Raw genomic sequence first — 12,060 nt, 5'->3', positions numbered from 1 at the left:
TAACGGAGTCATGGGTAGAAAATAAGATATAAGAAATTATTGCAGACGTTTAACTTTTAAATTGCAGACTATCGGTGGTCCATGTCAAGTCATAGTTCACAAGTGGGAGACTCATCTACAACCACGATCAATAACCCCTTTAGGTATGGGCATTAACTGCATCTGTTTGAGGCATATGCATAAAGTTACTAATATGCTGCACAATGGCTTAGTGGGATTTAATAAATTTTTATTCTAAAGTTTAAAGTCAATGCATTGTCAGTACTACAAATTTCACTGAGCATTTCATGGATCTTACTTTCAAAACTAAACAGTTTTTAATTGCCTGTATCAACTTAATTAGAAATGCTTGCCTAGTTATTTTTATTTTCTTGGGTTAGAGTAATTTAATTTATTTCATATGGAGTGGTTAGAAAGTTTCTAAGATACCATTCTTCTTGATGTAACATCCATGGCTCTATTTGATACTTGCTTAGAGAACATTTGAGGAAAGAATTGATCCAGAACAAAGACTCTTAAATTTTTAACTTTGAACAGTAGAGTAATAGAATAAGTTATTATACCCTTTAAACTAGTAAATATGTCAATAAACTTGTATGAATGAACTCAAATTTCTTTGTTGTAGTAGACAATATATTTAATTTACTTAAATTCCCTGCTGGCTATGCTAACATTCATATTCAGAGGGGTTTTATTTTATTTAAAAAAATTATTTAGTCTTATATGCCTGTGGCATTTCTCTTCATACAAGTATTTTTTTAATTTCCTTGTCCATATTGAAAATAGAATTTGAAGTTCATTTCACATACATTAAATTACCTACTTTATCATCTGTAAATTGACTCATTGCTTAGTTTTTAGGTAAAGTTAAAATTTAAAGATAATTAAATGGCTTGCTGGTTTACTAGCTTAGATTAAAAAGCAATGAAAGTTTCTTCTTTACCCTGTAGCAAGGGCACATCTTGTTTAAACAGATATCTCATTCCATCCTCTTTATTGGATTTTCTTTTTGTATGTTTTAATATGTTTTTGATAGTGTATTTAGACTTTTTATGATCGTATACTTAAAATTGTTATAGTCCCATACTGAGGTTGGAACATATTAGGTATTAAACATTTAAAAAACAATTTGTATTTTAAAGCATCTGTATTTTTTTATTGTGAGAAGTTGGATGATTTTGTCTGTTTAGAAAGAAATATATTTTATACTTTTGAGAAATAGAACTTTTGAACTTAAAAGCTGTGTGAAATCTAGAGAATCTTTATTAGGGACTATCACATTTATTTTGACAAATATTTCATACTTATGTTAAAGTAAACTGGAAAGGGAATTAGGCAGGGAAGATAATTTGTATTTTACTCAGAGGGGTGGAGCTTTACAGCTATTCTCAATTTGAATTTGTTAGGAGTAGGGGATGTGCTAGCATTTACTCTTCTTTTGGTAGCTCCTCACAGCTCTGTATATAAAGGTAAGTTTATGCTGTTTGTAAAGCTTTTAGCTGGGTGTAGGGAATAGTGGGGGTTTGAGGAGAATTATAATTTAGACAAGTTCAGAATGTGCTACATAAGAATAAGCATTTTAATTGTGCCAAGACCTTTGGTTTGAAAAACCGACAAGGAGTTATGATTGTCCAGCAACCTGTTAGTCTTGTATATGGGTGAGTGTAGAAGTTCATCCCAGTGCCTCTAGAGCACCTCTCTGAGGAGTTTTCTTTCTCTTTCTTATGATATGAATAGTCACCAAAGTATGTAAGAACTATTACTGTTTGCTAGTCTCCTTAAAAGGGAATTCTTTATTGAGGGCTACAATAAATATGCTTATTCACTTTGGGCTGCTTTCAAGTTGTAGATTTAATATTTTAAACCTTAAGGTGGGTAGTTTCTCAATTTTTCATTCTGTATACATCATGAGTTTTAACTAGGTTTTCTATTTTCCTTAAATTCTAGAAAATGAAATTCTTATTGACGATGGACAATTTGGAATCCATAGTAAGTGAGACTAAGTTTTTTTAAATGTTTGCTGATATGATTAAGATGTTACTTTACATTTCATTGGAAATATAGGAAAATATAGGGCACAGGGAAACAGTACATACAGCCATGTGCTGCATAACAATGTTTTTGTCAAAGACTGACTGCATGTATGACAGTGATTCCATAAGATATAATGGAACCAAAAATTCCTCTAGCCTAGTGATGTTGTAGCTGTCGTAACATCATAGTGCAATGCATTACCTTTTCTATGTTTATGTACACAAAAACTTACCATTGTGTTATAATTGCCTATAATATTCAGTATAATAACATGACATACAGCGTTGTAGTGTAGGAGCAATAGGCTATACCATGTAGGTTTGTGTTAGTACACTGATGTTCCCAAGACAAATCATCTAGTGATGCATTTCTCAATGTATCTCTGTTGTTAAGCGATGCATAACTGTAGTATGATTTGAAAATAGAGACTAGATCCAAGAAACAAATACATTCTGTTAAATAATGATTAGTTTCCAATATAATTTTTATGCTTTATTATTTTTATCCTTTTGATTTTAATTTGGTGATTTCAGGCACGTGATTTTATGTAATTAATTTTAAAGCATATTGTACATTTAACTATTAATATAGCATCTCTTTTTAAAACTCTATTGTATTTGAAATTATATTAACGATTCTAAACATCTAAAATGTGAAACATTACTCTTAGGCAGAGTGCATTTTTGTGCTTGGATATGCATTTGCAGTAAAATCCCGCAGACTAACCTGAATGTTCCAGTAATTCTGAGTCTTTAAAAATTCATTTACAATAAAGTAGAAAATGCTTTAACTTCTGAATATGTTGAAAATGTTATGTATCTGTATACTTTTCTGCTTTAGTAAATACTGTATATGGCCTGAGAACTCAAATTTTCTTTACTGATTAGCATTTTTATGGTGTATCAGGGTTATCATGGTAAACTGCATTCTCATTTTAGATTCTATATAGGAGTCAAAAAGTAGAAAGGGGGTTGGCAAATGTGTGCCTGCTGACTCTGAATCAGAGATAAATTGCTGCTAACCAGTGCTGTTCCCATGCTGTTAAGCACTGGAAATGACAGGGCATGAGTGTTTTGGTTTTGGTTTTATTATGTATGTATGTTTATGTGCATTAGAAATGTACATGCTCTGGCAGTCTTCTGTTAGGAATTTAGCTTCTTACAGCACTTGTATTTGTTTTTGTCTAACTTGTGGACAAAGACTTATAGATAGGTGCAAAAAATAAATCCTCTTTTGCAACACAGAACTCATTGTTCAGTATGAGTTTTGATACATATAAGAAGGAATATTATGAGGGGAAAAAAAAGAAAAAACCAAACCAAAAAAAAAAAAAGGAATTTAACTTCTTTCCTTTGATTTTGTTTGGGGTTGTTTATATTATATCAGAAGATTGTCTAAAATGTTTGAATAGCTTTAGTGGTAATTATTTTAGAGTCTTCTCCTTTTTTTTAATATTTACAAACGATAATATTGATGCTACATGTTTTGGAGAACTTTCTTTGTGGAGGAGTAGTTTTCTCCTTTCAGTGGCAATGCATGGCATGTCCCTCTATTACATGTTAATTACTGTTCATGGTTTAAAGCATAGCATTTCATGCCTCAGTTTTTAGTTGCTTTGTCTTAATTTCAGCTTTAGTTCACTTTCAGGATGGAAAGCTATTTCTCCAACTTTGTCTTTTTCTGAAAACAACGTTAAAAATTTGACAATTTTTAAACATTCTTAAGTTATACTAAGGAGAGAAATTTCTTAATATACACAGTCCTGTTGATGAAATAGTGTAGGTCCAAAACATCAACAGCTTCTCCAGTATTTACGAAAATTTTATTACCTGTGTTAGTAACTATCCTTTCCTTTCCTTTCCTTTCCTTTTCTTTTCTTTTCTTTTCTTTTCTTTCTTTTTTTTTTTTTGTTTTAATTAAAGGGGTGGGAGGTTGTGAGGAGAGGTGTTTGGTTGTTTTTGTTGAGACAAGAGTCTCAACTCTGCTGCCCTAGGTAGAGTGCAGTGGTATCATTGTAGCACACTGCAACTTCCAACTTCTAGGCTCTAAGCAATCCTGCCTCAGCCTCTCAGGTAGCTGGGACTACAGGCACGCCACAATGCCTGGCTGGGTTTTGTTTTTTTTTTTTTTTCCTTTCTTTTTGGTAGAGACAGGGTCTCGCTCTTGCTCAGGCTAGTCTCTAAGACCTGAGCTCAAGCTGAGCTCAAGCTGTCCTGCCTCGGCCTCCCTGAGTGCTAGGATTATAGGCATGAGCCACCACTCCTAGCCAGTAACTTCAAGTTAATGCTAACACAGTGTCATCACAATCATGTAATTTATTTATAACAGAATATATAAACGTGAGAATACAGAATTGACTTGCAATTTTGTTCTCATGTCTCAAACCACTAGCACTACTGGCATAACTTGTTTTAGTTAAATATCTCATGTGAAGCTTTGGGAGCATAATAATAATCCCCATGAGAACAATTGCTACGTTAGAGGCTATCTTGGAACGTGTGCCCTTTCTGAAACAGATTTATATTATTTTAATCATGGATTCAATATGAATATTTTAACTTAAGTTGCTAAAGCATAGCTAATTGTTAATAGTCCTTTAACTTTTTCTCCCTACTTCACATAAAAGTTCTTTTTCAATGACAAATTTAAGATTGCCTGTACATTTGTTTTGGGGAGAAAAGTACCGGTGTTATGTAACTTCTATGTATTAAAATGTGAATGTGAACAAGAATTGTCAATATGCATTTGGTACTTACTGGGTTGTTTCAAAAAATATGTATAATAATGACTGTTCTTCATATTTACTCTGCCAGATGGTGTTGAAACTCTGGATTCTGGATGGCTGACATGTCAGACTGAAATAAGATTACGCTTGCATTATTCTGAGAAACCTCCCGTGTCAATAACCAAGAAAAAATTTAAAAAATCTAGATTTAGGTATGACTGCGTATATTTGTTAGTTAGGCCTTTTATTTTTACTAATGATATAGATTTAAGACCCATTTGGTTTAAGTGTATAAACTAAGAACAAAACACACTTATAATGTTACATGTTCTGATAACTGTAAAGTCTGTAGTAGTGAACTACTCCCCCCCACTCCCAGATTGCTACTGTTACACATACGTAAATTAGTCTTAATCTCCAGAATCAGAACAAAATAAATTGGTTTTTCCTAAGCTAATATCTTTATAGTCTCTATCATTTAGTAATAAATAGTTTTAAAAATGGATATAATGGAAATGATTTTGTGTTAAATTAGGGGAGAATGGCATAAACAGAGAAAATAATTATTGGAAATACTCTTCAGCATTCTAAATTTTACTGTGGCTTAAAAATAAAAATTTTCCATGAAGGTAGAAGTTATCATAGCAGTTCCAGATTAGTTTCTTTTTAAGCCCATATCAATTTTAGAGAGTAATTGATAATAAATACAATACTTACTATCTTCATAATAAAATTTATAGTAACATTGTAGTTTGTAAATCCATAAATATTTTACCATAATTGTTTAAATATAGTATTTATATATTATAGTCATAAAACAGGGAAGGGAAAGGGTGGGTAGCACTTTACAATCCCTTGGTGTTGGCTGTTCTGATAGTGAGTAGAGGGTTTTGGGTGTACCTTGTCCCTTTGCCTTAGCTTTCCTAGGCCTCTGCTTTGCTTCTAAAGAACCAAAGTCATTGGACCACATGGTTCATCTGCAAAGTGCATTTGACCTCAAAGATTTTCTCTAAGTTGTCAATTTTCCATGATGGAATGTTTTATTTACATGTTATTTAAAAGAAGCAAATAAATTGTGTTACAGCTGTAAATTGTCTTATTAGAATAAGACCTTGAAATAGAAGTGAAAGATAAAAGTTTGATGGGTTGGCTCTTAAGATTTTTTTCCCTTGGCTGCAGTTAAGAAATTAATAGATAATTAATAGTTGGGGATCTGATTGGAATGCAAATAAATACTGAGTCCTATGCCGTTCTCTCTCTCTCTCTCTTTCTCTCTTTTTTTGGAAATCCCCTTATTTTCTAAATACATTATTATTTATATAGAAATCACTTTGAGCGTTTGCATATATTACTGTTTTCTTAGGCTTAAATTGGATATCATCTTATAACCATATTTAGTTAGGCTCTATAAATTAAATGACTTGATTCCTATTGAAATAATTGTGCATAGCTAGAGATTGGTATTCTGGTCATCTTTTTTCTCCAAATTGATATTAATGCTAGACTGAGCCTTCAAAGGGTAAGAAATAAATTTGTCCACAAGGACATCAGGACTTTAAAAAGGTTAGTAGTAGCTGAGCATGGTGGTGTGCACCTGTAGTCTTAGCTACTCAGGGAGGCTGTGGTGGGAGGATTGCTTGAATCCAGGAGTTTAAGGTTGTGCAGTGAGCTGTGATTGGGCCACTGCACTCCAGGTTGGGGGACAGAATGAGACTGTGTCCTTAAAAACAAACCAAAAAAACCTTGGCAACATTTTATTCTTTGTTTTAAGAGACAGAGTCTCTGTTGCACAGGTTGGAGTGCAGTGGCTATTCATATACGCAATCATAGTGCGCTACAGCCTCGAACCTCTGGCCCCAAGTCAGCCTCCCACCTCAGCCTCTCGAGTAGCTGGGACTGTAGGCATACACCACTGCACCTGGCTTAGCTTGTACATTTTAAACAAAACACTGGATGTGCATCTCATTACCACTAAGTTTTAAACATACATTTCTTTTTTCCATTGACTACACTGGTAAGTGGAAAGCATGTAGTCTCTTTATGATAGGCTATAACACTTATATAGCTATTTGAAGAAAACCTTTAACAGTGTAACATAAACTAAGTTCTTTCACAGATCTCTTCCCTTTAAACTTTTTTGGTTTGTTTTAGTAAAATTGGCTTTTCTGCCAACGTTGGCATGCCTCTCTTGCCTGTTCATTTCTGTCCATTTGCAGTCTCTCCGTATATCCTGTTACAGAATGTTTGCTCTTTCAGGCTCACCAATAGAGTTAGTTGTCCGGAACCATTCCTAAGAGTCTGGTTTCAGAAAAGAGATGGTGATTTTTGTTCTGGGTTATCAAAATGCACTTATGGCTTTATAGTGTGATTATAAAACAGTGTTCTAATGGAATAATCTGTATAGCTGACCCCTCAGGGAGACCTCAGAATAATGTAGCTATAAGACATGGTTGGGGGCAAGAGGTTATACGGAGAGAGCAGGCCCCTCTAATACAGTTTTATTATTTGTATTATAAATCCCATTTAAATCTAAAATGAAAATTTTTTGTATTTCCATTGTTACTCTTTATAATAACATTGTTCCCTATATTAATAGTATAGTATTAAAATGTTTAATCTACGTATATTTCAATTGGTGCAAGAAATATTCCAGAACTGAGTTTACTTATTGTCCTTACAAGTGCTCAGTGCAAATAATTGCTTCTCATTGGGAATAGACTAGTCTTTGTGGCTCTATAACTTGGGTAACTTGTCTTTGTTTTCGTTGCTGTGAGGCCTGTAAGAGTTTTACACTCTTGGTTTATTTATTTCATTTTATATATATGTATAAAACAACATTTTTCTTTAGTAATATAGTTTTCACAAAGTACCTGGACTTTCACTGTGATAAGCTAAGGGAGAAATCTTCAATTTAAACCTCTACTTCTAAGTCTTTTAATACATGCTAACAGCATATGTTTCAATTTTGTGCTTGTTATACATATATATATTTGTGAAACCTATCAAAAGGACTTCGTATTTTTTGAAGGTTAAGAAATTGAGGTAGCCATTTATAAACAGGATGATCATAAATATCTCTTTAAAGTCATTAAAAAAACAAAAGAATTAACTGTAGTAGGCATAATGGTCATTTATCCTATTTTAATTCTTTGCAGAAATATATGTAGATAATAACAGTATTTTATAAAACATGTAATGACTTAACCTGTAGAATGTGTAGTCTATATGTAACATATTGTTATTTGAAGATTTAGCATGTTTGGGGAGCACTTTTAAATTCAGCATTTAGGTAACATTTGTATTTAAGTTTTTCTTCTGTGCTACTTTTTGCATTTCATTGTTTTTTCTTAATATGCAGGGTAAAGCTGACACTGGAGGGTCTGGAAGAAGATGACGATGATAGGGTATCTCCCACTGTTCTTCACAAAATGTCCAATAGCCTGGAGATATCCTTAATAAGTGACAATGAGTTCAAGTGCAGGCATTCACAGCCAGAGTGTGGTTATGGACTACAGCCCGATCGCTGGACAGAGTATAGCATACAGACAATGGAACCAGATAACCTGGAACTCATCTTTGATTTTTTTGAGGTAAGCAGATACTTCATTGAGGGAGTTGACAAAGAACACAGGCGTAAGCTTATTTTTACATGTATTTTGATTTTTATTTTAACCCAATTTGTGTAAAAGTCATGATTCATAAAACGTTTTAGATGTTTATGCCTCTGTACACTTTAGGAGGCTTAAAAATTTGGAGTTGACATACTCAGGTATAGTTAAGAATATGATTAAGAGAACTTTAGCAGAATAGATATTTCAAATTAAGACTAGATGTTTTGATGTCTGTCTCTTAAATAATCTAAATGTAAATGAATTGTATCCAAAGGAGCCTGTAAGAATAAATAGAGGGCTGGGCAGGCTGTCTATCTTGAACAACCTGATGTAAGTAGCATGATTGAGGGGTCGTCTTGAGGAAAGAAGTCTTCTGTTGTTTATCAAGGTGCTTTATTATGAGGATTCAGTGTGACAGTGGACTTATTTTGCAACCTTACTTGATTTGTGCATGTGTGTGTGAGTGAGTGACAGGAGCTGTGTGTTGGGGGTGGGCGGGGGGGAGATGGAGTGAGTGAGTGAGTGACAGGGTCTGTCACCCAGACTGGAGTGCAGTAGCGTGATCATAGTTCATTGTACTGGGCTCAAGCAATCCTGCTTCAGTCTCCCAAGTAGCTGGGACTACAGGCGTGTGCCACCAAACCCAGCTAATTTTTTAATTTTTTTTGTAAGACACGGGTCTTGGTATGTTGCCCAGGCTGGTCTTGAACTCTTGGGCTCAAGCAATCCTTTCACCTTGGCCACTGAAAGTACTGGGATTACAGGCATGAGCCACTGTGTCTGGCTTTATTTTATCAATATATAATAAAAGTAGTTATAAAACATATGCCAGTTTGTTCAGAATCTGAGCTGCCAACTTTCTGGAGCTACTTGTGTTAGCTCACTGGCCGTTCAGATGCTCCCCTTACATAGTACTTGGTGGCTCCCCTAAAGTCCTAACCGCAGTGTGCCTGGCTCAGTAGTTAAGTGTACTTTTGTTTCTTAGCCTCTAGCTAGCTCTTCTGCCACCTTCACTCCCATTTCCACTAGACTGGAGTTTAAATCTTTGAGGATAGGGAACATGTTCTGATCAGCAGGAGCACCTAGCCACAGTTTCTTGAGAACAGCGCAATTTGGGATGGTTTTACACCTGTGGAGTGAACCTTGTTACATACAGTAAAATTATTATAATCTTTGAGTTGTTTAATTTGATGCCTTTAGACATCCTTTGTGAATTGCTTTTTGGCTACCTTACATTGTATGAGATTTAAAATATTTTCTCTTACATTTTATGTTTTTGTAAATTCAAAGATCACATTTTTAAAAAACTATAATTTGATCTTACCTAAGCAATAAGATCTATGAGACTTCATTATAAAAATAAGTTTTGGTTAACATTTCTTTGTTCCTTTAGGACCTAACTTTTAATAATCTCTTCAGCATCCTAATTTCCCTTTCATATGGTTAGCATGTTTGGTAATAGTTTTATTCATAGACTAGGCTGATAAAATAGCCAGTGTATTTTCAAAAGTATTTGGTTTCCTAGAGAGTTCCTATGTGCCACTTATATAGACAAATTTTTGGAGAATCTAATATACATTAAAAATTCACTACAAGTATATCTTAGTCTTACAATGTAAAAGCATTTAGAAATATATAGGCAGTGCTTTAAATTCACCTAATGTATACCTTTTATTATAAAGAACCATCTAAATTACCTGAATATAAGTTTGATTATGTTTCTTATCAGTCCTCTTCCATAGAATGAGTTGACATTAAGGTAGTTTTTTGATCTTTAAATTGAAAATAATATAAGTTTAAGAATTAGGATTATTTTAGACCTCATTTTTTCAGGAAGATCTCAGTGAACACATAGTTCAAGGTGATACCCTTCCTGGACATGTGGGTACAGCATGCCTCTTATCATCCACCATTGCTGAGAGTGGGAAGAGTGCTGGAATTCTTACTCTTCCCATCATGAGCAGAAATTCCAGGAAAACAATAGGCAAAGTGAGAGGTAAGTTTGGAGAAACAGTGGGGAGACCCTTTACAAATAAGCTAAGATAAAGTTAGAATTTTAAGTAGTTTCAAATTGAGAATGGTAAAAATTAAGTTAAAAATTTGCTTTAGATTAACAGATACAGCAATTTTAAGGAGATACCATTTTCTAGGAGCTTTACTTTGAATCAATTTTGAGTTGATTTTTTTTTCTATTTGATAAAGATTGATAAGGCTGATTTAAGTGTTATTTAAATGTATTTGAACTCATAATGGCCTCTTTACTCATCTTTATCTTTGTCCCTCTGTTCTTTTTTTCTATGAAAGTTGACTATATAATCATTAAGCCATTACCGGGATACAATTGTGACATGAAATCTTCATTTTGCAAGTATTGGAAGCCAAGAATACCATTGGATGTTGGCCATCGAGGTGCAGGAAACTCTACAACAACTGCCAAGTAGGTTGAATATTTGAGTAGGGTTAGCATGCACTAGCTTATGTTAGGCAAGGTTACATTGGTTTGAACCACTAACAGTCAAATGATTTTATTATTCCCTGGGTAATTAAATGTAATTTGTCAATTAGGATTACCATTTCAAAATAATTAGAAACCAACCCTAAGATTCTGCTCAGACTTTATAATATTCTACTGAATTGGTAATGAGAAAGATGTTAAAGGTGGAAAGTCGGGAGGGAAAGCTTGATGCAGAAAGTTTTGTGACATCCGTGTGTCTCTGTTGTGGTCCGTATTTTTGGCGTGTTGCCCTCTCTGGGTCTCTGTTTCCGCATCAATAAAATGGAAGAGTTTGGACAAGATTATCCCTGGTATTCCTTTTAGCTCCAAGCACCATGGTTCTAAGAAAGTATAAGTAAACACAAGAAATATTAGTTCATCTAGACCTCAACGGAAAGATGCTGTCTCTTCTCAGAAGACAGATTCCAGCCTAGTGCAGCTGTCTTTCCCTTCTGGTTTTGCAAGTTTATTTAATTACCTGCTCATTGCCACAGATTTTCTATAAATTTTAAGCTTACCCCATTTTATTAATAAATTAATTTATTTTTGAGACAGAGTCTTTGTTGCCCAGGCTAGAGTGCTGTGGCGTCAGCCTAGCTCACAGCAACCTCAAACTCCTGGGCTCAAGCAATCCTCTTGCCTCAGCCTCTCGAGTAGCTGGGACTACAGGCACTTAACCACCGCACCCGGCCTACCCCATTTTATTTTAAGTGTTACTGGGATACCTTTGGGATATGTGGAGATCATTATGATCTGTTAAGGTCTAAAAATCAAATCAAATCACCACTGAAGGAAGATGCACTCTCAGGACCCATCTTAAAACAATAAGTTTAAGTTTTCTTGCTTTATGTTCTTTTTTCTTTTTTTCTTTTTTTTTAAGACAGCATTTTCCTCTGTTGACCAGGCTAGAGTCCAGTGGCACGATCGTAGCTCACAGCAACCTCCTACCCCTGGGCTCAAGCTATCCTCCTGGTTCAGCCTCCCAAGTATCTAGGACTATAGGTCCACAACACCACACCTGGCTAATTTTTTTTTATTTTTTGTAGAGATGAAGTCTTGCTGTGTTGCCTATACTGGTCTTGGCCCTAAGTGATCCTCCTGCCTTGGCCTCTCAGAATGCTAGGATTTTAGACATGAGTCATTGTGCCCATCCCGTTCTTGTTCTTAATACAGTTCCCATACTTCTGCCCTGTTGG

General features: G+C 34.5%; 1 protein-coding gene and 1 non-coding gene across 4 annotated transcripts in view; both read left to right on the top strand.

The window, feature by feature from the left end:
* The window catches only part of GPCPD1 (glycerophosphocholine phosphodiesterase 1), a 51,441-nt gene that overhangs the window by 20,246 nt on the left and 19,135 nt on the right, over positions 1-12,060 (top strand). For 2 of the 3 annotated variants that reach the window (XM_069495522.1, XM_069495523.1), the window contains exons 2-6: positions 1,948-1,989; positions 4,848-4,971; positions 8,118-8,349; positions 10,204-10,366; positions 10,675-10,807. In XM_069495522.1, coding sequence (XP_069351623.1) covers positions 8,188-8,349; positions 10,204-10,366; positions 10,675-10,807 — 458 coding nt within the window. In that variant the 5' untranslated portion in view covers positions 1,948-1,989; positions 4,848-4,971; positions 8,118-8,187. Of the gene's footprint in view, positions 1-67; positions 144-1,947; positions 1,990-4,847; positions 4,972-8,117; positions 8,350-10,203; positions 10,367-10,674; positions 10,808-12,060 lie in introns of all 3 variants that reach the window. The other variant, XM_069495521.1, reaches the window with a different exon arrangement.
* Positions 3,197-3,324, top strand: LOC138401315 (small nucleolar RNA SNORA40). The gene has a single exon (XR_011236474.1). It is a non-coding gene; the product is annotated as a small nucleolar RNA SNORA40 (small nucleolar RNA).

This window comes from Eulemur rufifrons, chromosome 20 (genome assembly GCF_041146395.1).
Source record: "Eulemur rufifrons isolate Redbay chromosome 20, OSU_ERuf_1, whole genome shotgun sequence".
In the NCBI taxonomy this organism is placed as follows: domain Eukaryota; kingdom Metazoa; phylum Chordata; class Mammalia; order Primates; family Lemuridae; genus Eulemur; species Eulemur rufifrons.
Note: the sequence above shows the minus strand (reverse complement) of the source record. Positions and strands in the feature narration are given on the sequence as shown.